We start from the raw sequence: 27,991 nt of genomic DNA, 5'->3' as shown, positions 1-27,991 counted from the left end.
CGGGGCTTCTAGGAAGTTCGAGGCTCGGCACGCACTGGTGGCGGGGAGACCAGGATGAACGTGGAGAAACGGTTGAAACGTGAAGCGGTGGAGGAGGAGGAAGAAGACGAAGATGAGGAGGTGGCAGGTACGTGCAAGATACGGAGCGCCGCCGGGACAGATGGGAGTGAATGAATGATAGCAACCAATAAGGGCTCAGCTTTCATTTCTTACACATCTATGCAGATATATAAGACGGCCTGTGATTGGTTAATCTGTGCGCGGAGGCTCCTGCATTGGTAAACAGCATGGCTGCTTACACTGACTTTTTTTTTTTTTTTGGGTGCCTCCTGTGCTAGAGGAGGGAACTGACCTCTGTGGGTCTGCTCATGGTAGAGAGCTGCATGGGGATTTGATCTATTGTGTGACATCAGCTTAGTTGCACCAAATCCCTGACTATAGTAGGGGCTCCCCTCTGTGAGGTCCCTGATCGGACACATAGAAGGGGTCTGTCGTAAAGGGACAACTTCTTAAAGTGGTGTTAAAAGTTATCTCCTATCCACAGGGTATCAGATTGGTGGGGGTCCTACTGCTGGGACCCCCACCAATCATGAGAATGGGTACCCCACTGAGCCCACTGAAGGTAACAGAGTGGCAGTGTGCCTACCCTGCCTGCTGCTAGGAGAGAACGGAGCAGGGAGAGGGGTGGCTGGAGGACCCCGGGGTCCGGCCACCGCCAAGTGATCTACCCATACAAGTGAATGGGAGAGAACGGAGCGGCCACCGCTCCCATTCATTTCTATGGGGCAGACGGAAATATCCGAGCCAGCGCTCGCTATTTTCTGTGGCCCCATAGAAATGAATGGAAGGATGCTGTGCAGTGCGCCCTCCACCACCTTTCTCTGCTCTGTTTTCATTGTAGTTGCCGGTCCCGGAGGTGGGACTCGCACCTATCAGACAATGGGGGCATATCCTAGCAATATGGCCCCATTGTTTGTGAGGGGAAAACCCCTTTAATGTCAGTGTGTGTTAGGATAGGGCAGGGATGGCCAACCTGCGGCCCTCCAGCTGTTGTAAAACTACGACTCCCAGCATGCCCAGACTGCCTACAGCTATCAGCCTACAGCAGGGCATGGTGGGAGTTGTAGTTTTACAACAGCTGGAGAGCCACAGTTTGGCCATGCCTGGGATAGGGGATAACTTTTAACAACTGGAATACCTCTTTAAACAATTGCGATTTGTCCATCCCAGATCAGTGATTTCACCCAGCTGCAGTGGAACTACAACTCCCAGCATTCTCCAAGGCCCATACTGGGACTTTTGAAACAGCTGGCCTCCTGCTTCTTCCTGCACACAGGATAAGTGGCTTCAGGAGGGATGAACCAGCCGTTATTGTGCCTATATATATTTACTTATTGTACGCACTTACATATTCCGCAGCGCTTTACAGACATTCGCATCACACTGTCCCCAATGGGGCTCACAATCTAAGATACCTATCGGTATGTCTTTGGGAGGAAACCCACACAAACACGGGGAGAACATACAGACTCCATGCAGATGTTGTCCTAGGTCGGATTCAAACCTAGGACCCCAGAGCTGAGCCACCGTGCTGCCCCTAGCCCATATGTAGCCCTATGGCCACTTCCTGCTGATACGTGCTATGTCATCCCACACCAGCAGTCCCCCGACACGGCTCATAGAATTGAGTTCAGTAAAGTGCATTACTGTCCTGCCAGGGCCGTCCGCACAGTCCAAGTCCTCTCATTAGAGACAACCCCTTCCAAATCACATCGGGCCTGGCATTTCTGTCGCAGGGGAAATGTTATGTTACACAATGGACGCCTATATAATACAGGGACGGCTTAAAGGGTTATTCTCATCTCAGACAATAGGGGCATATCACTAGGATATGCCCCCCCCCCCCCATTATCTGATAGGTGCAGGTCCCACCTAAACGGAGCCCTAAAAGTGGGGCACATGCACAGCTGCCCTCTATTCACTTCTATGGGGCCGGCAAAAATAGTTGAGCGCTGGCTCAGCTATTTCCGTCAGGCCCATAGAAGTGAATGGGAGCGGTGGTCGGTCATGCGTGGTGTGCTCCCATTTACTTCTATGGGGAGAGCACTTGGTGGTGGACGGACCGGAGTCCTCTAGCCACCACTTTGCGGGGCTCTGTTCTTGATATAGATGCGGGTCTTAGCGGTCAGACCTATAAGACAATGGGGAAATATCCTAGCGATATGCACCCATTCTCTGTGATAAGACAGCCACTTTAAGTCTATCGGAGCGGGAGCCATTTGTGCAGAACTACTCTCTGCTCTGTCTCATAGAAGGGGATCTAAAGCAGGTGCCGATTGGTCGCAGTTTTCATCCAGTAGTAGGGAAAATCGTCAGTATCGTACTTGCCTGCTCTCCATAACTTGGTTCTGGCTCTGTCTTCACTGCACTTAAAGGGGTTCTGCAGTTTGTTTTAACCGATGATCTGTCCTCTGGATAGATCATCAGCATCTGACCGGCGGGGGTCCGACACCCGGGACCCTGCCGATCAGCTGTTTGAGAGGGCAGTGGCGCTGGCAGCGCCGCGGGCTTCTCACTGTTTACCGCAGGCCCAGTGACATCACGACTTGTATCAACTGGCCTGGGCGCGGCTAAGCTCTGTTCACTTGAATGGAGCTTGAATTGAATTCACCTGCTTCCTGATGCTTGCTTCTGGCTCCATGGGTCCAGCGCCATCTTCACTGCATTTTGGTCCACCCATGTACCGATCTGGCACCGCTGCGGCCAGTCATTGGCTGTCACGGTTCATGCCGGAAGTTTAAAGGGGTTCTACAGTTTGTTTTAACTGATGATCTATCCACTGGATAGATCATCAGCATCTGATCGGCGGGGGTCCGAGGCAAAATGCCTTCCTCGACAGGTCCTGGTGGGGGGTATCTGAAAAACCATTGAAGTTGGAAAGCCCTTTTATCGCAGGCCAATTGACACTCTCTGCTTTTTTTCCCACAGCTCGTAGAAGAGATTTGTTCCTCCACTTTCCTACTATTGTGTAGTACCCCCACGCACCACCTCCATCCCCACTATTTGGCAGCGGTTAATCCGCTTTCTTCCCATAAGAAAACATTGCGATCTCCAAGCCTTTTCCATGGTAGTCTTGTGTGTATTACCTTCATTGACATCAGTGGAGATAAATGCTCTAAAATAAGCTTTTTCATCTAGTACCAATAGCAGGAATTCTAGGAACTGGATAAAAAATATGCACCATGTTAGATGTTTTGGGGGGAGGAATCCAGTCAAAATGATCTTCTGATATGTCCGAGGTGACATCTGTGATCTGAGTCACCACTGACTCTATCATTGATCCCTGTAGAGACTTCTCAGGCCTCCATAACTTATCAGAAGATCGTTTTTATGGATTTTCGTAGTTCAGGACCATGTGTAAAAGCTAAACACATTGTGCTAAATATTTCAGTTCAAGTCAAGTACGGCCGACATGAGCCTGAAGACCGTCGCAGCAGACATTGCCCGTATCTGGACACTATCAACAGGTGAGTGTGACATCGAGCTGCGCCTAAGCAGAGCCTAAGGCCAGACACACACGAGCCAGCTGAATACTCGCAGCATGTGTCAGTGAGAGGTCCGTCCTGCCCTCTGCTCCTCTGAGAGCATTGATTTATAATGCTGTATAACCCTGAGCGTCCTGAAATCTATCGTATAAGGGAGCATTCACACGACCGTGTGAAGCCCGTGCTGTGGAACGCAAATTGCAGTCCGCTAAGCACGGGCACCTGCCGTGTGGCAGCCGTATAGGGATCGCCGCCCCATTCACTTGAGTGGGTCCGTGATCCCTCCGTTCCGCAAAGAGATGGAGCAAGCTCTATCTTTTTGCGGTGCGGAAGCACAAAACAGAACCTCAGAAAGCACTCTGTAGTGGTTCCGTTCCGCATCTCCGGATTTGCAGACCCATTGAAATGAATAGGTCCGCATCCGTGATGCGGAATGCATACACGGAACGGTGCCCGTGTATTGCGGGTCCGCAATACGGGCACGGGCTTCACACGGTCGTGTGAATGCTCCCTTACACTGACAGCAATATCTCTGTGTAATTCAGTAGATTCCAGGACTCCCAAGGATTACACACCATTATAAATCACTGTAATGCTGTGCAATCCTGTCAGAAGAGCTGAGGCCAGGACAGGACCTCTCACGGACACGTGCTGCGAATGTATCGCATTCGGCTCGCTCGTGTGTCCCATCCTCAGGAGGTTTCCCTTATTTCTTTAATGCTGGCCTCTTTTTCCAGGAGTGTCTTAGATTTTGACTTTGAGAAGTTGTGCTCCATTTCCCTGTCCCACATTAACGTCTATGCCTGCCTGGTGTGCGGAAAGTACTTCCAGGGTAAGTGACCGACTTGGAATGCCTGGTAATTGTCCTGGGTTGTCGAATCTGACCATTGACTCCTTTTTTCTTCTCCATCTACAGGCCGGGGGCTGAAGTCTCATGCATATATCCACAGCGTTCAGTTTAGCCACCATGTCTTCCTGAACCTCCACACCCTAATGTTTTATTGTCTGCCCGACAACTACAAAATCGTCGATTCATCCTTGGAAGACATTACGGTATGTTTTGGGAGGTTGATCTAAAGGGAGTCTGCTGCCTGGACAGGCCCTTACAATTTGGGCCATCTAACAGATAGACAAGCAAGTCGGTTCTCTTTCTCACTTTAAAAGGGTATTCAGGGCATAATTAGTTATCCCCTCTCCTCTGGATAGGTGATAACACCAAATTGGGGAAACCCGGTAACATCCAGCCACGAGAGCCCAGCTAGGAGAAGTTCTAAAGGATTAGCGGTGAAGCCATTCAAAGCCTATGGTACTGACAGAGATGGCCACATACGGGGCCGGCCGTCGGATCACACAGTTATCAACTGTCCAGTGGATTGGTGATTAAGGCCTCTTGCACACGACCGTATGCCCTCTGAGACACACACGGTCCGTGAGCGGGCCATATGTCCCGGAGCGGCATTGATTATACGCACGGGGGCACACAGTATCATAGATTACAATGATGCTGTGCACGTCGTGCCGCCCCTGGGGCTATTGTCCCGCACTCATACGGTCATGTGCAAGAGGCCTAAGGGTTGTTTCACACGAACGAGTCCATTGCGGGAATCACGCTCCGTGTGTGAGTGTGATCCTGCGCTATGGACTTGCAGGAGCGCACAACATTATCATGATTTATAATGCTATGTGTCTCTGCTTGACCTTATTTCTACAGAATCATACCGACAGCTTTGTCACTATGATTCTGTGGAAAAAAGGCCATGCAGAGACACATAGCATTATAAAATCATGATAATGCTGTGCGCTCCTGCAAGTCCAGAGCGGAGGATCACACTCGCACACGGAGCGCGATTCCCGCAAAGGACTCGCTCGTGTGAAACAGCCCTAAGGCTTTTGACTAGAATAACCCTGTAAAATCAACTCAACCTGGTGACCATTGTAAAAATTTGGTCCAGTTCTTTACAATGGTCGTGAAGATTCTCATGACTTGGTGTCAGACATTAAGGTTGCGGTCCTGCTGTGATTTTACCGCGACTCACAGGTGACCAAAAAAAAATAACCGGTGCGCGACCTGTCTGGACCAACCGCTTCGGTTGGAGGAACTGGAGACGGCGCTTCAGTCATTACCGAATGAAAAGGCCCCTAGTATAGACGGCTTACCGGCGGAGCTCTTTAATAAATCTAGTACTGTCTTACTACCTCAGCTCTTGGAAGTATTTATAGAGGCCTTTCAGAAGGGGAGGTTACCTGATTCAATGAGGGATGCAATAGTCGTGGTTTTGCCGAAAACCAGGAAAAGACCCGTCTCGTCCTGATTCGTACAGACCTATTTCCTTACTGACTTCTGCCGTTGAGGTCCTAGCGAACAGGCTGCAAACTGTAATCACTACTATTGTTCATGGGGACCAAGCTGGTTTTATTCCTGATGAATCTACATCAGTTAATCTCGAGCGGCTGTTTCTTAATATTCAGAGGCGGTCGGGAGTCGGGTAATATTATCTCTGGACGCGTCTAAAGCCTTCGATAGCGTTGAATGGCCATATTTGTGGGGGGTGTTGAGTGCTATGGGCTTTGGAGATACTTTTATTTCTTGGGTCCAATTGCTATATCAATGTCCTATGGAGCAATAGGGCCAATGGTACTACTTCAGAGTCTTTGGAGTTCGAAAGGGGCACCCGACAAGGTTGTCCCCTCTTTCCCCTTCACTTTGCTATAGCAATTGAACCACTTGCATGTCTACTGTGGTCTTCCAGACAAATTGTAGGGTTTCCGGCGGGCATTAGTGAAGAACATGTCTCTCTATATGCGGGCGACATGCATATATACTTAGGGGATTTGAAGGAGTCGCTCGGTCCCATAATGTCCCATATACACTATTTCGGTGATGGATCGGGTCTCCGTATAAACTGGGACAAATCCATTCTGTTCCCGCTGGACCCGATCCCCTCTGGTTTCTACCTTCTGTCCACCCGGCTGCAGGTTACTAAGAGCTTCAAACATCTAGGTATTAACGCCTCCTCTGATGTCAGTCACTATGTAAAGGGTAACATTGAACCGCTTCTAAAAAGTATGATAGATAAAAGGAACGCACGGTGTAAGCTGCCACTAACCGTGGCTGCAGGAGTAATCTCCTTAAAATGATATTCATGCTGAAGTCTATGTATGTTCTGCATAATTCCCCGGTGTGGATCCCGCAGAGGATATTTTTTAAAATACAGGGCCTGTTTCGAAGCTTGATCTGGCGCAAAAAATCTTCTAGGATAAAGCTGGACACCTTGCAAAGGGGAAAGGATTCAGGGGGACTAGCTATTCCCGATCCTTGGCTATACTTTATCGCCTCGCAGATGCAACACCTGGAGGAAACGCGTCAGAAAACTAGTGGCGCACATTATAAAATGCAGATTCCCTATAGTCTTGCTGGAACAGGGTGGCCTCCCCACTCATGTTGAGGGAATGCATACAATTAAGTTAATATATAAGGTTTGGCGCAAGTTCCGGGAGCTGTTGTCTGTAACAGGTTTCACCCAGGCTACACCGTTGCCTGAGATATTCCGCCCGGAAGGGTTCTCCCCGTGGCAGAAGGAGGGAGTGGTATTCTTATACCAGCTGCAGAAAGTAGGAATTTAAGTCATTTGACCAGACTAGAGAGGAGTTTACCCTTCCTCGTACTGCCTTCTATCAATTTCTGCCACTGAGACACGCGCTCCAGTCACAGGCCAAATCTATCTCCGTGGCCTGTGTGAGGGTTCCACTCCTGCAGCAGATTCTCATTCGGTCCTCTACAAAAGGGTTGATCTCTTTAATATATAGGAATCTTTTTGTAAAGTCTCTGGGAGAGGGACCACTTCAGGTTAGGCGGAAGTGGGAGAAGGATGACTGCCCTATTTCAGTTGAACAATGGAAGGAGATACTGGCACTAACACCGCAACTATCGGTATGTGAGGGACATCGAGTATACCGAACCCCATCTTTCCTGTTTAAAATTGGGGTTCGTGCAGATGCCTCATGCCCACGGTGTGGAACCTGCGTCTATAATTCATATGTTTTGGGATTGCGATAAGCTCTTGAGATTCTGGACACGGGTGAAAAATAGTATTAAGGATGCATACCAAATTGGAGTGCTGTTGATTCCTACAGCCTGTCTACTGGGGGTGGTGAACGTTGTGGCCCATGATATGCGTCTTGGAGTGCGGCGCCTATTATTCCAAGCCCGGAAGCAGATAGCTCAGTACTGGATTCGTCCACAGCCTCCCTCGGTAGCTGAATGCCTTAATAGGATGAATGATATATGTAACTCTTGAAAGGGGGGTGTATGCAAAGAGGAAGTGCGAAGCCAAATTTGCAGCAATATGGGATAAGTGGCTCTCCGCCAGGGCCGGGTCCTTCTTCCCTTGTGTTGGTGGGGGCAGACCGGGCTGAGTGACTGGACAGCCGTATTTGCGTAGGAGTTGGATATGACAGGAATTGGAACAAGTTGGACTGGAGAATGATTGTGTAGCTAGGTATGCATATGGATAGGACCTACATATGATTTTGTTGATTATCAGATGATAGGGGTGATACTTTTGTTACAAATGGCAGACCGTCTTATTGCTAGGGGGTGGAGGTGATTTTGGGGGCTTACTTAATGGCTCTGTATATCATTTTTATATCTGACTTGTAATGAAGTAGTCCCTATTGTTTGTACAATTTTGCAAAATAGCTGATAAAAAAACCCGCTGCAGCCCGAGTGTCCCATTTCTCAATCATCACTCTCTGTGTTCTTCCTCAGTATGTATTGAAGCCAACGTTCACTAAAGCTCAAATCAGTAATCTGGACAAACAGGCAAAGTTGTCTCGGGCATACGATGGAACCACCTACCTACCGGGCATTGTGGGGCTCAACAACATCAAAGCTAATGACTATGCTAATGCTGTATTGCAGGTGAGTGCCAAAGACTCTCGCATTCATAGAGTTTGATGAATCACTACTTGGTTCGTAAAGTGGTATTCCGGTTATAGCAAGTTATCCTCTATCCACAGGATAGGGGATAACTATCAGATGGGTGGGGGTCTTACTACTAGGGCCCCCGCGATCAGGAGAGCAGTACCCTTTGGAGCCCCCCTTAAATCAACGGAGTGGCTGGTCGGAAAAGTGCAGCACCACTCCATTAATTTTGGCTGTCTTCGGCACTCTCATAGAAATATAGAAATTAACCGAGCAGCACTGCACATTCCTAACCAGCTGCTCTGTCCATTTCAGGAGGGGTCCCAGTGGTAGGACCACACCAATCTGGTGTTATCCCCTGTCCTGTGGATATGGGATAACATTTTATAACCTGAATACATCTTTAACCCCTTCACGCAACATCACGTACATGTACGTGGGGGAATGTGGTGCCTCACCGCATTCCCACGTGCATGTACGTGATCGGCTTTCACTGTCAGCGCAGGGAGCGAAGCGCTGAAGCTCCAGTGAAGCCGGCGTGCTGGGGTTGCTAGGCAACCAGAGAAGCCGGCAGGAGCTGTATTGGAGCTCTGACCCGCCCGCGATCGCTGTGATTGGTCCATTACTGCAGAGGGACCAATCGCAGCGCATCGGGGCAGGTAAGAGGGGGTTAGGGAGGGACTATGTGCTTCTCCTTCTCTGATCGCCCCAATTCCTGTCAGGGAAGCGATCAGAGAAGGAGAAAGTGTGAAAATATTCCCCACCTATGACGAGTATACTCGTCATGGCGCACTGCTACTTAGCGCGCCATGATGAGTATACACGTCATGGCATAAACTGTCACCATGTCTGCAGACATGGTGACAGCGCTGAGATCCCGGCTGTCACACACAGCCGGGCACCTTAGGTCAATGCCGAGGGGGGTCCTGTGACCCCCCCATGTCGGCGATCGCTGCAAACCGCAGGTCAATTCAGACCTGCGGTTTCTGATCGCCGCGGTCCCTGACCGCGGGGATCAGAAACTTTACTATGCCCAAAATAAAGCTTTTTCACCCCCCCTGCACCCCTGAATGATGTTATGTGGGCGGGTGGTGCAGGGGGGGTGTCGCAGGCGGTGGGGAGGTGCGGTAAGCTGCGGGAGGCGGGCGGTGCGGCAGGCGGGATCGCGATCCCCCGCCCGCCTCCCTTTCAATGATCGTTGGTGTCTAGTGGGGATACCAGGGTGCCAGCACATTGCTGGCACCCTGGTATAAACGGCTGACATCTGCGATGCGATGTCAGCCGTTTAACCCTTTCCATACAGCGGTCCGTACGGACCGCTGTATGGAAAAGGTTAACAGCGCAGGGAGCTCTCTCCCTCTCTCATCGGGGGGCTGCTGTGCCTTTGCAGCCCCCCGATGGGAGACGGAGAGAGCTCCCAGAGAGCCCCCCTCAGCCCTGTACTTACCCTTCCCCGTCTGCGCAGTTCTGACCAGTACTGAGCAGACGGGGAAGGTTCCCATGGCAACAGGACGCCTCTCAGGCGTCCTGCTGTCCATGGTGCTGAACAGATCTGTGCTGAAAGCATAGATCTGTTCAGACAAGTGTAAAATACAGTGCAGTACAATATATATTGTTCTGTACTGTATTATACAGACATCAGACCCACTGGATCTTCAAGAACCAAATGGGTCTGGGTCAAAAAAAAAGTAAAAAAAAGTGAAAAAAGTAAAGTTTCAAAAAAACACATTTATCACTGAATAAAAAAAAATACACTACACATATTAGGTATCGCCGCGTCCGTAACGACCTGATCTATAAAACGGTCATGTTACTTTCCCCGCACGGTGAACGCCATAAAAATAAAAAAATAAAAACTATGAGGAAATTGAAATTTTGCCCACCTTACTTCCCAAAAAAGGTAATAAAAGTGATCAAAAAAGTCGCATGTACGCCAAAAAAGTACCAATCAAACCGTCACCTCATCCCGCAAAAAATGAGCCCTTACATGAGACAATGGCCCAAAAAATAAAAAAACTATGGGTCTCAGACTATGGAGATACTAAAACATGATTTTTTTTTTGTTTCAAAAATATTATTGTGTAAAACCCTGATAAATTATAAAAAGGTAGACATATTAGGTATTGCCATGTCCGTAAGAACCTGATCTATAAAAATACCACATGACCTAACCCCTCAGGTGAACACTGTAAAAAAAATAAAAAAAATAAAAAAAAAACGGTGTCAAAAAAGCTATTTTTTTTGTTACCTTACATCACAAAAAGTGTAATAGCAAGCGATCAAAAAGTCATGTGCACCCCAAAATAGTACCAATCTAACCGTCATCTCATCCCGCAAAAATGATACCCAACCTGAGACAATCGCCAAAAAACTGAAAAAACTATGGCTCTCAGACTATGGAGACACTAAAACATGTTTTTTTTTTGTGTCAAAAATGATATTATTGTGTAAAACCTAAATAAATAAAAAAGTATACATATTAGGTATCGTCACGTCCGTAAGAACCTGCTCTATAAAAATAGCACATGATCTAACCTGTCAGATGAACGTTGTAAATATTAAAAAATAAAAACAGTGCCAAAACAGCTATTTTTTGGCAAATTTTCCATTTTAATTCATTTTTTCCCATAACAAAGCAAGGGTTAACAGCCAAACAAAACTCAATATTTATTGCCCTGATTCTTTAGTTTATAGAAATGCCCCATATGTGGTCGTAAACTGCTGTATGGCCACACAGCAGGGCGCAGAAGGAAAGGAGCGCCATATGGTTTTTGGAAGGCAGTTTTTGCTGGACTGGTTTTTTGACACCATGTCCCATTTGAAGCCCCCCCGATGCACCCCTAGAGTATAAACTCCAAAAAATGACCCCATTTTGGAAACTACACCCCTCAAGGTATTCAAAACTGATTTTACAAACTTTGTTAACCCTTTAAGTGTTCCACAAGAGTTAATGGCAAATGGAGATGAAATTTCTGAATTTCTATTTTTTGTTACTTTGCCTCACAAAAAAGTGTAATATAGAGCAACCAAAAATCATATGTTCCCTAAACTAGTACCAACAAAACTTCCACCGTATCCCGTAGTTTCCAAAATGGGGCCACTTTTTTGGAGTTTCTACTCTAGGGGTGCATCAGGGGGCTTTAAATGGGACATGGTGTCTAAAAACAATCCAGCAAAATCTGCCTTCCAGAAACCATATGGCATTCCTTTCCTTCTGCACCCTGCCGCGTGCCCGTACAGTAGTTTACGACCACATATGGGGTGTTTCTGTAAACTACAGAATCAGGGCCATAAATCAAGAGTTTTGTTTGGCTGTTAACCCTTGCTTTGTTACTGGAAAAAAAATATTAAAATGGAAAATCTGCCGAAAAAGTGAAATTTTGAAATTTAATCTCTATTTTCCATTTATTCTTGTGGAACACCTAAAGGGTTAACAGCGTTTGTAAAATCAGTTTTGAATACCTTGAGGGGTGTAGTTTCTTAGATGGCGTCACTTTTATGGAGTTTCTACTCTAGGGGTGCATCAGGGGGGCTTCAAATGGGACATGGTGTCAAAAAAAACAGTCCAGCAAAACCTGCCTTCCAAAAACCGTATGGCATTCCTTTCCTTCTGCGCCCTGCCGTGTGCCCGTACAGCGGTTTACGACCACATATGGGGTGCTTCTGTAAACTACAGAATCAGGGCCATAAATCAAGAGTTTTGTTTGGCTGTTAACCCTTGCTTTGTAACTGTAAAAAAAATATTAAAATGGAAAATCTGCCAAAAATGTGAAATTTTGAAATTGTGTCTATTTTCCATTAAATCTTGTGCAACACCTAAAGGGTTAACAAAGTTTGTAAAATCAGTTTTTAATACCTTGAGGGGTGTAGTTTCTTAGATGGGGTCACTTTTATGGAGTTTCTACTCTAGGGGTGCATCAGGGGGGCTTCAAATGGGACATGGTGTCAAAAAAACAGTCCAGCAAAATTAGCCCTCCAGAAACCATACGGCGCACCTTTCACTCTACGCCCTACTGTGTGCCCGTACAGTAGTTTACGGCCACATATGGGGTGTTTCTGTGAACATCAGAGTCAGGGCAATAAAGATACAGTCTTGTTTGGCTGTTAACCCTTGCTTTGTTAGTGGAAAAAATGGGTTAAAATTGAAAATTAGGCAAAAAAATGAAATTCTCAAATTTCATCTCCATTTGCCAATAACTCTTGTGCAACACCTAAAGGGTTAATGACGTATGTAAAATCAGTTTTGAATACCTTGAGGGGTGTAGTTTCTTAGATGGGGTCACTTTTATGGAGTTTCTACTCTAGGGGTGCATCAGGGGGCTTCAAATGGGACATGGTGTAAATAAACCAGTCCATAAAAATCAGCCTTCCAAAAACCAAACGGCGCACCTTTCACTCTACGCCCCGCTGTGTGGCCGTACAGTAGTTTACGGCCACATATTGGGTGTTTCTGTAAACGGCAGAGTCAGGGCAATAAAGATACAGTCTTGTTTGGCTGTTAACCCTTGCTTTGTTAGTGGAAAAAATGGGTTAAAATGAAAAATTAGACAAAAAAATGAAATTCTCAAATTTCCTCCCCATTTGCCAATAACTCTTGTGCAACACCTAAAGGGTTAACAATGTATGCAAAATCAGTTTTGAATACCTTGAGGGGTGTAGTTTCTTAGATGGGGTCATTTTTGGGTGGTTTCTATTATGTAAGCCTCGCAAAGTGACTTCAGACCTGAACTGGTCCCTAAAAATTGAGTTTTTGTAAATTTCGGAAAAATTTCAAGATTTGCTTCTAAACTTCTAAGCCTTATAACATCCCCAAAAAATAAAATATCATTCCCAAAACAATTCAAGCATGAAGTAGACATATGGGGAATGTAAAATCATCACAATTTTTTGGGGTATTACTATGTATTACAGAAGTAGAGAAACTGAAACTTTGAAATTTGCAAATTTTTCCAAATTTTTGGTAAATTAGGTATTTTTTTGTGCAAAAAAAATAATTTTTTTGACTTCATTTTACCAGTGTCATGAAGTACAATATGTGACGAAAAAACAATCTCAGAATGGCCTGGATAAGTCAAAGCGTTTTAAAGTTATTAGCACTTAAAGTGACACTGGTCAGATTTCCAAAAAATGGCCTGGTCCTTAAGGTGAAAATGAGCCCGGTCCTGAAGGGGTTAAAGGAGTTATAATGCCCCCATCCCCAATATAATGCCAATAGCGGGCCGCAACGGGAACGGGCCGTCGCGGGTGACGCTAGGGAGGCTCGCTCCTGTTGCTCCTACTATTGGCTGCAACGCCCCGTCGCCGGATGTTTTGATCCACCTGACGGGGAGATGCAGCGGCGGCCGTGCGGGCATCAGAAGCGATGCGGGTGCCGGGGAGCAGGGTAAGTACAATCTGTGTGAGGGGCCCGGGCATTTGGGTAGGCATTATAGGGGTTGGATAACCCCTTTAAATCTTATGAGCAGTAATGGAGAACTGTGTAAAAAGAGTTCAGTTCTTCACTTTGCCCATCAGCACAGATCAAGCTGCCATTTCTGCTCTTATGGGCTCAGAAGGGGCAGTTTATTAACCCCTTAAGAATGCAGCTTTTTTGTTATCTTTGCCTCCCCACCTTCCAAGAGCCATAACTTTTTAACATTTCCATAGACGTATGAGGTCTTGTTTTGTGGGGCAAGTTGCATTTATTTATTTTTTATGGCACCATTTTAGGCTACTTTCACACTTGCGTTCGGAGCGGATCCATCTGGTGTCTGCACAGACGGATCCGCTCCTATAATGCATTATCTTTCAGAAAAAATTCTAAGTGTGAAAGTTAGTCAGATGGATCCGTCCAGACTTTGCATTGAAAGTCAATGGGGGATGGATCCGTTTGAAATTGCACCATATTGTGTCAACTTCAAACGGATCCGTCCCCATTGACTTACATTGTATGTCTGGACGGATCCGTTTGGCTCCGCACGGCCAGGCGGACACCCGAACGCTGCAAGCTGCGTTCGGATGTCCGCCTGCTGAGCGGAACGGAGGACAAACGATGCCAGACTGAGGCATTCTGAGCGGATCCGCATCCACTCAGAATGCATTGGGGCAGTACGGATCTGTTCGGGGCCGCTTGTGAGAGCCTTCAAACGGAACTCACAAGCGGAACCCCGAACACTAGTGTGAAAGTAGCCCAAGTTAAAAATCACAAAAAAAGATACAAAACATCCTGCACGATATGATAACTGAATATGCGGATGTACTTAGCAACAGTTATAAGGGGGAAAAAAATCACAGAAAATAATGCACAATAGATGCAAACATTATATTAAATCTGAGACTCTCAGCCAATATATTTTGAAAACACATCTGTGCCCACCTACCTGCGCCAAGGTGGTCTCAGTCAGGCAGGTCTTACTCTAAACCTACCTGTGCCTTTGGGCATCTACATTCAGGGGAGCAGATCCCGCACATATGGTGTGCTGCTCCTGGTCACCTCTGTGTGCATCCAGCAACCAATGAGAGGAGGAGCACGCACAGCTATATGTACCACCTAATCAAGGCCGCCTATGGGACAGGCAGGGCAAAAAGTGCACAAGAATGCTGCTCCCCTGATAGGAGGGCATTCACACTTAAAGATGCCACTTCTTTAAGAACATAAATTTAACCATTTAAGTTACCATATCATGGTGAATTTTTTTTTAAAAAAATTGCAATTCCGCAGTTTTTTGTTTTTTACATTGTTTCTTTTTTGCTAAAAGTGATGTGATGACCTTTAAAGGGGGTTTCTGGTAATAATTACTTGTTATCTAATGCCTGCAGCCAGCCTTCTGATACTCACCTGCTCCCTGCCGCTCAGGATGTACTCGCTGCGCCCACGTACCTGTCCAAGGACTGTTTACATCCCCCGCTGCATGGGCATGGTCTCATGCCCTGCCATAGCCAATGATTAGCTTCAGTGGTAACGTGCTGCTTGTGGTCACATCACCGCTAATGCCAGTTATTGGGTACAGTGGAGCATGTGATCAGGCCGCTGCAGCACTGGATGTAAGAAGGCCGGCTGCAGCCGTTAGATAAAAAGGAATTACGGGAAAACCTCTTGAATTTTTGGGTCATACAATTACAGTGATACCAAATTTATATAGTTTTTATTATGTTTTTATACCTTTTTTAAAAAAAAAAAGTGAAAACCTATAAAAAGAACCATTTCTTTACATCCCCCTTAGAATGGGTTATTACACGTGGAGGCTTATATGCTATTCTATGTATTTACGTATCTGTTGTAGGCGTTATCTAATGTTCCCCCGCTGAGGAACTACTTCTTGGAGGAAGAGAATTACCGTGGAATTCAGCGCCCTCCAGGAGATATAATGTTCCTCTTGGTGCAGAGGTTTGGAGAGCTGATGCGTAAATTGTGGAACCCCAGAAACTTTAAGGCGCATGTCTCCCCACATGAGATGTTGCAGGCTGTGGTTCTTTGCAGCAAGAAGACCTTCCAGATCACTAAACAGGGTGAGGGCCCAGCTCTGCTTTGGACTTTACTTTCTATTTCCTTTGTAGGTTTTTTATTAAAGGGGTTATCCCAAGACTAAGGTAAAAAATGAAAATACAATATCTTATAGTACATGCCACCCTCTTTCTAACAAAGCTAGAACCACCCTGTACCTCACATGGATCCAGAGGTCTCCACATTCATTGCTTCAATTGTTCTGCTAGATTTCTTTCAATCTGACATCTGAGGCAACTTTCACACTAGTGTTTTTGCTGGATCCGGCAGGGTTCAGCAAAAACGCTGCCGTTACTGATAATACAACCATCTGCATCCGTTATGAACGGATCTGGTTGTATTATCTGTAACATGGCCAAGACGGATCCGTCATGAACTCCATTGAAAGTCAATGGTGGACGGATCCGTTTTCTATTGTGTCAGAGAAAACTGATCCGTCCCCATTGACTTGCATTGTGGGTCATGACGTCTTGCTCCACATCCCAGGACGGAAAACAAACTGCAGCTTGCTGCGGTTTGCTCTCCAGTATGAGAACGGAACGGAATACATTTTGGAGCACTCCGTTCTGTTCAGTTAAGTTTTGTCCCCAATGACAATCGATGGGGACAAAACGGAAGTGTTTTTTTTTTTCCGGTATTGAGACCCTATGACGGATCTCAATACCGGAAAATAGAAACGCTAGTGTTAAAGTAGCCTTAGGGGGCGTGCACTTTCTCAGTGGACATGTCCTTTCACCAGCTTGTGGCACTTAAAGGATGGAACTGAGCTTGTGCTTCCATCTCAGTGAGCTGGACAGCAGGTAGCGCTATAGATTTCAATTAATAACTTACTGAATCCAATTACAGAAGTATTGGGATCCAGTAACTGGATTTTTCATGGTACAACCCCTTTTAACTGAATGTTGATATACAAAGAGTTCAAATTTTCCATTCTTTCCCTCTCCACCCTCCTAATCATTTCTGTACCCCAATCACTGCCCTTTCAGTCCAGTGGGCAATCCTAGCTGTGTATGCACAGTATGTGACAGGACCACCCCATTGACTCCTAAGAATAGAAAGAGCAGAGATTTAAATGTATATACTGAATCTTTTCCCATAAATCCATATCGCAATCTGCTCAGCTCCTCCTGCTCTATGACCTGCTGCCCGCAGAGTGCACTGCACGTTCACGGTGACCGTTTCCCTTTAACGTCTAGGAACTCATTTGGATTCTGTGTAGTGCGGATCTCGTTACCAACTCTTTGTATTTGTTCTAGGTGATGGTGTCGATTTTCTTTCCTGGTTCTTAAATGCTCTAAACTCTGCTCTTGGTGGCACCAAGAAAAAGAAAAGTAAGTAAATCGTCTCTCAACCGGTCTGTATAGAGTGCAGTGATGGAGGGGGTGGACATAACGTGACTCTCCAGTGATCCATGGGGGCTTTGTGTGCTGCTTCTTCACAACATGTTCTGGTTGGTTCATGACATCCGCTGCTTGGCACCTAAACTTCGTTGTGGAGAAGGAGATGCCCTTACGAAACCCCTAATTGATCTGTAGGTTTATTGTCCCTCCCGGAAAAGTCTCGAACATTTTTTTATTTTTTCCCCTCAAATTCTGAAGAAATCACTTTGGCAAAAAAAATGACCCCCATTAAAACATAACTTTTACTCTATTCATTAAAAAGCTTAACATACCCCACAACATAAATCCATAGGAGATATACAATTTGTTAAGGTTGGGGCCACAGGGTCCATCTATACTCGTGATACCCAATCGATACTTTTGACTGGTATTGACCTCGATACCAGGATTTGCCTTTCTTCGATACTAGGCTTCACTATTGCGCAGGGCGCTCCGTGTTCTCCTCAGCAGCACAGGGGAGAAGGAAGCAGTCTCTCCCTCGCCACCAATGAGTAGAGAGGGGCGGGCGCACTGCACCACCAATGAACGCGAATGTTTTATACAAATCCAAGAGGCGGGTGCTGGCGGGATGCTGCGATCAGCGGCAATTAACCCCCTCAGGTGCCCGCCTCCTGTATTAAATGTTAATTATCATTGGTGGTGCAGTGCACCCTCCTCCCCAGTATTAAAATCATTGGTGGCGTAGTGCGCCCCCTCCCCTCGACCCCCCCGCAGTATTAAAATCATTGGTGGTGCTGTGCGCCCTCCACCCCCAGTATTAAAATCATTGGTGGCAGTGGCCACGGGGTCCCCTCTCCCCTCCTCCTCATTGGTGGTGCAGTGGCAGCTTCTGATCGGAGCCCCAGCAGTGTAATCCTGGGGCTCTGATCGGTTACCATGGCAGTCAGGACGCTACAGAAGCCCTGGCTGCCATGGTAAGCTCCCAGTGCGCAATGCCCAGGGCAGCAGGGAGAGTGTGAAGTCCTATTCACCTCTAATAGAGCTCTATTAAGCCTCATGCACACGTCCGTGGAACACGGACCGTGAGATACCGGCCTGCATTCCTGCTGAGTGCAGGAGCGCATGACGTCATTGGTTGCTATGACGCCGTGCGCCCGCTGCTGTACAGTAATACACTCGTATTATCTATATGAGTGTATTACTGTACAGCGGCGGCACGAAGCGCACGGCGTCATAGCAACCAATGATGCCGTGCGCTCCTGCACTCAGCAGGAATCCAGGCTGGTATCTCACGGTCCGTGTTCCACGGACGTGTGCATGAGGCTTTAGGGTGAATAGGACAAGAGATCAAAAGATCCCAAGTTCTGGCCCCTAAGGGGGGAAATAGTTATTAAATAAAAAAAAAAAAATATATATATATTAGGTATAAATCGCCCCCTTTCCCAATTTTACATATAAAATATATAAACCATAAAATAATAAACATATTACATAAACATATTACATATCACCACGTTGAACGCGTTTTTAGTCACCCCAGAAAATAGGATCAGACTGTTCTATTATGGACTGGACGTTCCATAAAATGTGGAATGCACTCTGCCTTTTTTGGTGTTTTTTATTATTTTTTTGCGTGGTATTGAATAGTATCGAGTATCGCAATAATTTTTTATGGTATCGAAACCGAATCAAAATTTTGGTATCGAAACAACCCTACTCGTGACCTGTAAATACAAGATAGAGGGTAGTCACAGGTGGGGTCTTTGGATGATTTGTGACTGATGCTGCTATACATCATCCATTAGGGTCTTTGGATTGTAATAAGTTGATGTCCCTTTAATCCATCTGGGACATATGGCTTGCCCTATAATGCCCCTTACTCTGTCCCTGCCTACAGGCAGAGCACCCTCCCCGTAAGGAGCGACACCGCCTCTTGGCGGCTAAACCCTCAGCTACCCCTATTACCTCCCTATATGTCCTTTTTGGGTGTCCCAACGCGTTTCTTCTAAAATCAAGCTGGTTCTTCAGGGGACCATAAGGCAAAATCCAAAAGTTGGATTTTAAAAACTCTCAAATTACGAAGAAAATAAAATATGAGCCACATTTTCCAAAGTTGTACTTTATGACCCGCATCACAGTAGATGCTTTACTACATCTCATAGCTGCTGGTAGGGATCAGAAGACTGTTCCATGTGTATTGCCACCCCCTGTGGAGGTGTCTCGCCTCATGTTCTCCTCCACCATCATATTGCCTAGGGTGATTAGAGCTCTGTCAGATGGCATCCTGCTGCTATCCATTCCCTGCCTAGTGAGGCACAACCATTTTCTCACACTTTCCGGCCTCTCAGATAGCAGGTCCTTTACAAGTATTTCCTGTTTTCTGATGTTGTCTTCAGCTTCATTTCAGTTGAAGGTTGACATGAGGACTTCATGACAGACTTGCTTGGCATGCTGATTGCAAGGGCACTGCAACTGTGCCCGTGTGATCAGGCGCAGGCAGTGGTTGTAATACCAGGCCTTAGTCCCACATCCACTATACAATGTACGGCGCTGTGCTTGGTATACTGTGAGGAGGCAGCGCTGATCGGCGGGGGTGCCGGGAGTCAGACCACCACTGATCAGATAGTGATGACCCGTCGCTTCAAACAGCTGATCGGCAGGGTTCTCATACCCCATATCCTGAGGATAGGCCATCCATGTACAAATCCTGGAAAACCCCTTAAATTTTTTGAATATTTAAAAAAAAAACGTCCCAATACAAAATGACAGAATTCCCCCCCCCCCCCCCCCCCCCATTCCACCTCCATTACCAATACAAGTTTAATTCATCGCTCAGTGAACAAGCCCTTATACTGCTGTGTTGATGGAAAAGTAGAAAAGTTTTGGCTCTGGGTAGGCGGGGATGAAAAGCGAAAATGCCGCCAAAATAATATACACCTGTTGGATATCTTTATGAGGGTAGAAATCTATAGCACTAGTTCAGGGATCAGCAACCTTCGGGACTCCAGCTGTCGTGAAACTACAATTCCCAGCATGCTTCATTCCTTTCTATGAGAGTTCTTAGAAGAGCAGAACAAGTATGCATGCTGGGAGTTGTAGTTTCACAACAGCTGGAGTGCCGGAGGTTGCCTACCCCTGGCCTAGTTTATGATGGTCAGTACAACTCTTCCTACCAGACAAATCCTCAGTCAGGAGCGATGACCAAAACATAAGGTACTGGAATGCAAAGAGTTAAAATCCAAAACGTTTTTCTTGTCCTCAAGGGTAAAACTGCCCCTTTGTAGATGCCCACCAGCAGGAAGGATAGCCAGCAAATGGCAGGGTTTAGGGGGTGCTGCTGCTTTCTGGTAATGATATACAGGTGGGGAGCCCTACACTTACTGGTGACGTTTCAGTGACGGGTGAGCGGGGTTTTCTCCCTCAACGCCATTCACGCTTTCTTTCCGGTCCGCGCCCTCCAGCTCTAGATTGGCCTAATGAGTGTCATGACGGTGTCACTTTGAGTCCGCCGGAGTTGCTTGTCATTTTTGCTAGGCCTTCACAATTGAGGACATACTGGACCCCCCACCTCAGCGCCGACCGTGAGAGGTCACGGAAGCCGCAGCGTAACTGCTTGAAACAACCTCCTGAAATAAATGGAAAAATAGCACATTTATGTAATGAAGTCTCCCTGTTTTCTCACTGCCAGTTTCTGCTGATCTAGAGTGTGGCGTAGATCACTGCATTACTAAGCAGAAATGGCAGTTGTCACCGAGCTCACCCAAAATGGTTAAATCGCCCTGCAATGAAGTGACTGGGACTGAAGTGCAGTACCAGAAATGGCCAGTGGACAAGGGTGGCACTGGGAGGATGCGTCCGAGTCTCACAGTTTTTTTTTTAATACACAGTTTTTTCATTACTTCTACTATTACTTATACTCTTTTAATTGTAATTGTAACAGCCATCGTAACAGAGGTATTCCAGGGATCGATGAGGATTTTCACCAAGAAGCTGCCCCATCCTGATTTGGTAAGAGTTAAACTGAGGACATGGTTACATATTGGGGTACAGTGTCCTGTATAAGCGGTTTCTGCCTCTCTAGCATATAATGTGGTTTTACGCAAGAATCTTGGGCTGCAGGAGACGGACCCAGATAGAAAATGTCCTGGATATGTTTTAGTGTTTTATACTGATGACCTGTCCTGATGATAGGTCATCAGTATCTGATTGGTTGATCACCTGCTTAAAGAGGCCCGCAGCTTACCCTCAGTAGGCGTAGGTCCGTCCCATTCAAGTGAACGGGGCTGAGCGGTGGAGAACAGCGCCTATACAATGGTGGTACTGTGCTTGGTAAGCTGTGAGGAGGCCACTTTGCTCAGTGGAGCGCTGAGACCTCTTCAAACATCTGGTCGGCGGAGGTGCTGGGAGTCGGACCCCCACTGATCAGATCTTGAGGATAGGTCATCTGTATAAAACACTCGGACAGTGGCTGTGCCATCAGGCTGCCTCCCTGTATCTGGACCCTCCTGCATGAGAATAGAGAGCCACTAACAGGCAGCAGCTCTCGCCGTGGCAGACATGGGTCATCCAAGCATGAGATGGACTGCCATGCTGCTCTGTCTCAGCTGTTTGCTGGGGGGTGCCAGAGGTTGGACCCATGGTAATCACCTGGTTGCAGGTATTCCCATCTTCACCCATTTCTAGGTAGGATATGCCAACCTTATTCATGTTGATGGCTGTGATGAGGTGGCTCCATTTAAGTTACATAACAGCTGTTTTCTGTCTGCAGCCATCAGAAGAGAAGGAGGCGCTGCTCGGAAATGAGGAGTACCAGGAGAAGACGTTGGAGTCGCCCTTTATGTACCTGACTCTGGACCTTCCCACCGCCCCTCTCTACAAGGATGAGAAAGAGCAGCTCATCATCCCCCAAGTGCCACTGTTCAGTATCTTGGCCAAGTTCAATGGCATCACAGAGAAGGTACAGACCTATCTATATACAATACACACACGCCCATATGTGTTCTGCTGGCATGTTGGCACCGCACCAGCAGTAAATCTAGGCAACCTGTTATTAGATCACTTCTGCATGAGATGAGATACAGATCCGTACTGTAGCAGGACTAAGTGGATCGGAGTCTCCTGGGTAAGACTGGTACATGACAACTGGCACACCTGGAGACTCAACCTACAACCAAGACTTTTCTTTTTATAGGGCTTTTTCAAAATATTTGAACTGATGTCCCGTCCTCTGGATAGGTCATCAGTATCTGATCAGGGGGTCCGATACCCAGCTGTTTGAGAAGACACCAAAGCTTGCAGAAGCACCGCAGGCCATGTGACTAAATCTGTTGTTGCTTCCCTTCAGTTTGGCAGTATGGGTTCACCGGGGCATGGGGTGCACTGGATTAACAGCGTGCCATTCTCTTTCGTAAATCACTCTGATGCCTGGAACGCTTTTGGAAGGTCATTTGGTAAATGCACGTGTCTTTACAGGAGTACAAGACCTACAAGGAGAACTTTCTGAAGCGTTTCCAGCTGACCAAGCTCCCTCCATACTTGATATTCTGTATAAAGCGTTTTACCAAGAACAACTTTTTTGTGGAGAAGAACCCGACTATAGTGAATTTCCCGATCACGTGAGTATATCGCGCCCTCATAGAGCGCAGTATTATAGCGCTGCCCTACTTGTGGGATTCTGTATGTATGTATGTATGTATAATGACGTGATGAACAGATCGTGAAGTCCATGGTGACGAGTCATCCACCTGCACAGTGACCGGTCTAATTGGTCAGCGCGGGCGACCTCTTTGCTGTGTGTATGTATTTGTGTCTGTAGGTTTTCTGGCACCAAGCCAAGTTTTATCCCTTCATTTATTTTTCTAGAAATGTGGATCTACGTGAGTATTTGGCAGAAGAATCTCAGTCTACGCACAAGAACACAACATATGATCTTGTAGCAAACATAGTGCATGATGGGAAGCCCAATGAAGGTGCCTACCGCATCCATGTCCTCCACCATGTGAGTATGCCGTGGCTGCCACCCTTGTGGTGGTGCATCGTCACCATTTGTAAAAGACCGTTGTCAGCACCACATCCCAAGGGCAGGGCAACGTGGTGACTTTATATAGAAGAGTACAAATTCAAAGAGTGATTATGTCAAGGCGCCCTGGCTGAGAATTTCAAAAGTGGCCGCAGTGATTTTCACTGTAAGTTGGTCTACAGCGCCATATAAGTAGCTGCATGACGGGCTGGCACCATTAATTCCACAGCGCTGAAGAACATACGATTGACATTCTACATTATTTGTGTTTAGGGCACCGGGAAATGGTATGAACTGCAAGACTTGCAAGTAACCGATATCCTGCCCCAGATGATCACGCTGTCGGAAGCCTATATTCAGGTATGTGTTTTTCACAATGGTGCGTTGAGGAGCTCATGTACTTCAGAAGTGAAGAGGTCGCCTTGTGCCCAAACAATGTGAGTGGGATGTGGATCCACGTTATCTGAAGAGAGGCGCGGGGTCAGTACTTCAGCCTGGGTGTTGTCCTTTTATTGATAAGCAAATAATTGGGCAATAGTTCTGACAGCAGAAGTTTTACCTTGATGCCTCTATACCAGCTGTGTTAAGACTACGACTCCCAAGATCTACACTTGCTTGGCTGTTCTCCGAACTTCATAGAAATGAATGGCGCACGCTGGGGGTCGTAGTTTCCCCACAGCTGGAGGTTAGACATCATTGCTGTATATACACTTTCTTATGTTGATGAAGAACAGAAGTGTGATCTGCTCAGCATCGTGGCTTTTGGACAATGATGGTGCAACCGTAGTGTCCTGTCAACGACCACCACCAGAGCTCTGACGTGATATGAAGGCGGTGTGCACGGTGGGGCCATACGTCTCATGACATTGAGGCCGTTTTACTTCTGTTTCGATGGTCAAGTTTTCCACTAGATGCTCTAATGTCGGTGCTTGCAGAGTGTGAACTCTGACATAAGCCGTGCAATGGAGCCTGCTGAATCTCACCCATCAAGTCCTCGTGCTTTTAACACCATTGAAATATGGATTGCATGTCTGCTCGTGTGCACGAAGAATTTCATAGAAAGCTCTGTATAAATCGAATTCACCGGAAATCTTTAAAAACGTACATGAAAGGGTACTTTCACACTAGCGTTATTCTTTTCCGGCGCTGAGTTCGGTCCTAGGGGCTCAATACTGGAAAAGAACTGATCAGTTTTATCCTAATGCATTCTGAATGGAGAGCAATGAGTTCAGAATGTCTTCAGTTCACTCTTTTTGCCTTTTCAAGACGGAGGTAATACCGCAGCATGTCCAAAATTCCGGAACACATGCAGGATTATCATCATTTTTTCCCATTGAAATGCATTAATGCCGGATCTGGCCCCGAGTGTTCTGGCAAAACTGATTCGGCATTGCGGTCTGCGCATGCTCAGACTGCAAAAAATGTGAAAAAAATAAATAAAAATGCCGGATCCGTTTTTCCGGATGACACCGGAGAGACGGATCCGGCATTTCAATGCATTTGTCATGATCAGGATCCTGATCAGTCTGACAAATGCCATCAGTTTGCATACGTTTTGATGGATCCGGCAGGCAGTTCCGGTGACGGAACTGCCTGCCGGAATCCTCTGCCGCCAGTGTGAAAGTACCCAAACAAAAGCATGATGTATTCTAAGGCTAGGTTCGCATCGCCGATTTCCGGTTTTCTGATCTGTCAGATGAACGAAACAAAAAAAAAGACAGATCCTTAATTTTCTGCATTCATTTTAGCCATTTCCACCTGAGATCCGTTATTTCTGATGAGAGGAAAAGTTCTCCGTGAAGGTCTTTTTCCTTCGTCAAAAAATTTAAAAAAATGATCTCGGACAAAAATGGCTAAAACGGATGCAAAATAAACACAATGGATGCTAAAAATAAAGGATTTTTTATTTTTTTTTTCGTTTTTTTTAGTTCTTCTGACAATTCAGAAGAATGGAAAATTTAAAGGGTGTCGTGAGCCGAGCCTTAGCTGCCACCATATTTCACAGCCCCAGATAGCACCTTCAAATGGTAATGATTATTCATTTCTCACCGACAGATCTGGAAGCGACGTGATGACAGTGAACAGAAGCAGGAGGGAGCATGAAACACCGACGTCTGCCTTACCGCTGTGGGAGGTGGAAGGAGAGGCATAAAGGAAGCGGGACTGGCAGGTGTCCCCTCACTCCTTTGAGCCATAAGTTTAAATAGAAATCGAGCCACAGTCCAGTGTAGGGTCCTGGCTGCCATATTTTTCCACCGGAGAACCAGGCCTCCAGCCCTTCATCTAAATACAGGTGACAACTGTGGACCTACTGAAGACGTCTCCATCGACACTTTGTGTGTTAATGAATTATTGCGGGGAAACACAGACTGTCATTATTTTCCCACCTATTAGAAAAGCTGACGTGATTCCTGTGCTTTGTGTGACTGTATATATTTATACCAGATGTCTAGAAGAAAGGTTCACGTTATCTTGTGTGGTTTTTAAATTTTTATTTTGTGCATTAAACCTGTTTTGTTCTAGTCTTTTGTCCGTTTGACTTTTCTCCTCCTTTGGGTCTAGATTCACATTGATCGTTGAATTCTGAACTTTATTCTGTGCCATCTGCATCCACGGTAGTCATATACTTGGAATCTCCTTTTATGCCTTTAGGACACAGCAATTTTGTTTTACTTCATCTCCGCATTTCAAAAGTCATGGGGGCAGATTTATCAAGACTGGCGTTTAGTACGTCAGTTTTGATCTCCAGCGTGCCGGAGTGAGATGTGACTAAGATATCTTTGGTCCTCTGTGCGCCATAAACTCAAATCTACACCACCCTAGGGGATGGTGTAGACCTGAGCTATAATTGCCAATTTCTGGCCTAAATTATAGTAAATATATAGAACAGTGGCTAGAAACTCAAGTCACGAGTGAGCCATAACTTGTATCTCGAAAGATTTGCTAAATCTCCTCCATTTAGTTTTCAGTCAGTGTGTATTTGTATGTAGGGATTTATTTATTTTTTTGCAGGAGGATTTATTGGTATTATTTTAGGACACAGGTGACTTTTTGATTACTTTTTCTTCCACTTTTTGGGAGATGGGATGAACAAAAAAACAGCAAATGACTATGTTTGTGGTGTTTTTTTTTTTACTTTTAACACTTAACTTACATTTTTGTGTTTTAGTCCCACTTGGGCACTTGATCATGCGATGACTTGATAATGACATTAATAATAATCTTTATATAGCACCAAAATATTCCGCAGCACTTTACAATCGCCATCCTATTAGGTCCTGCTTTGGCCAATGGGGTGCTGCAGCATTTAAGAGGTTAAATGACCGACATTACTGTGATCTCTAATCCCAGTCGTTTCAGCCGTGTCAGCGGTATGTCATTGCTGATGGCACAGGCTCTGCTCTTGTACTCGCACCATCCCAGCTCTGTACTTTCTCTGGAGCTCGCTTGAACAACTAGCCAACGGCACAGGGTGGGAAGGCAATAATTCCGAAAATCTATATTGCGATTTTCAGATGAACAGTGAACAAAGAACAATTTAGGATTTTTCAGTAATGCACTAACACAATAGATGCAAACATTATATACGGACTAAGCCCTCACTCTGATGTGATAAAATCAGACTCTCAGTCAATATAGTTTGATCAAAACACATCTGTGCCCACCTACCTGCGCCAAGGTGGTCCCAGGTCAGGCAGGTCCTACTCTAAACCTACCTATGCCTTTGGGCATCTACATTCAGGGGAGCAGATCCCGCACATATGGTGTGCTGCTCCTAGTCACCTCTGTGTGCCTCCAGCAACCAATGAGAGAAGGAGCCCGCACAGCTATATGTACCACCTAATCAAGGCCGCCTATGGGATAGAAGGGGCAAAAAGTGCCAGGATAATAGGAGCGCATTCACACTTGAAGGTTATACTCGATTTATATAAAAAACTATCATATACCAAAATATTTCCCGCTCACCTGCTCCTCTCGACAAGCGTGCAATGAACCCCGGATCAGGGAGACACTTTCTTGGAAAAATCCAGCACATGCACTACGGATAAAATCCAATCTCTTTATTATAATCCTTTAAAATTCCATGAGCTGATGAGAATGCTTTACGGTCTACACGTTTCGACAGTCTTTCTTATTCATGACCATACTGTGTAGCCAAATTTTCTGGTTTAAAAAAAACCCTTCACCCACCTCAGACACTCCACCATTACCATGTGTGAATCATCACCGAATTGGAATCGGGGTTGTGTCTGGTGACATTATAAAATACAAAACTACTTGCCAAAAACAAGCTTCTACAAAAGGAAAAATGAATCAACAATCGCATACAGTCGTACAGAATATATAGATCAATATTCAAAGATGAGATTGTGTCTATTATTCATGCCCTTTGGAATCCTGGTATGCAATAAGAAGCTCCAAAAAGACTCCCTATTATAAGTAGTTTAGTATTTTATGGTGTCACCAGACACACCACCGATTCCAATTCGGTGATGATTCACACATGGTAATGGTGGAGTGTCTGAGGTGGGTGAAGGGTTTTTTAAACCAGAAAATTTGGCTACACAGTATGGTCATGAATAAGAAAGACTTTCGAAACGCGTAGACCGTAAAGCATTCTGATCAGCTCATGGAATTTTAAAGGATTATAATAAAGAGATTGGATTTTATCCGTAGTGC

At 46.0% G+C, this 27,991-nt stretch overlaps 1 protein-coding gene across 1 annotated transcript; it reads left to right on the top strand.

Annotated features, from left to right (window-relative positions):
* Positions 1-25,827, top strand: USP39 (ubiquitin specific peptidase 39). Its single transcript, XM_040414626.1, has 13 exons — positions 1-127; positions 3,452-3,527; positions 4,283-4,377; positions 4,462-4,598; positions 8,314-8,466; positions 15,732-15,957; positions 17,209-17,283; positions 21,233-21,300; positions 22,061-22,249; positions 22,765-22,907; positions 23,155-23,290; positions 23,585-23,671; positions 25,367-25,827. The coding sequence occupies exons 1-13, from the start codon at positions 55-57 to the stop codon at positions 25,412-25,414; spliced, it is 1,506 nt and encodes a 501-aa protein (XP_040270560.1). The 5' UTR covers positions 1-54; the 3' UTR covers positions 25,415-25,827.
* The last annotated feature ends 2,164 nt before the right edge of the window (positions 25,828-27,991 follow it).

The sequence above is a fragment of the Bufo bufo genome, chromosome 1 (assembly GCF_905171765.1).
Source record: "Bufo bufo chromosome 1, aBufBuf1.1, whole genome shotgun sequence".
Taxonomy (NCBI): Eukaryota; Metazoa; Chordata; class Amphibia; order Anura; family Bufonidae; genus Bufo; species Bufo bufo.
This window is presented reverse-complemented; position numbering and strand designations above follow the sequence as displayed.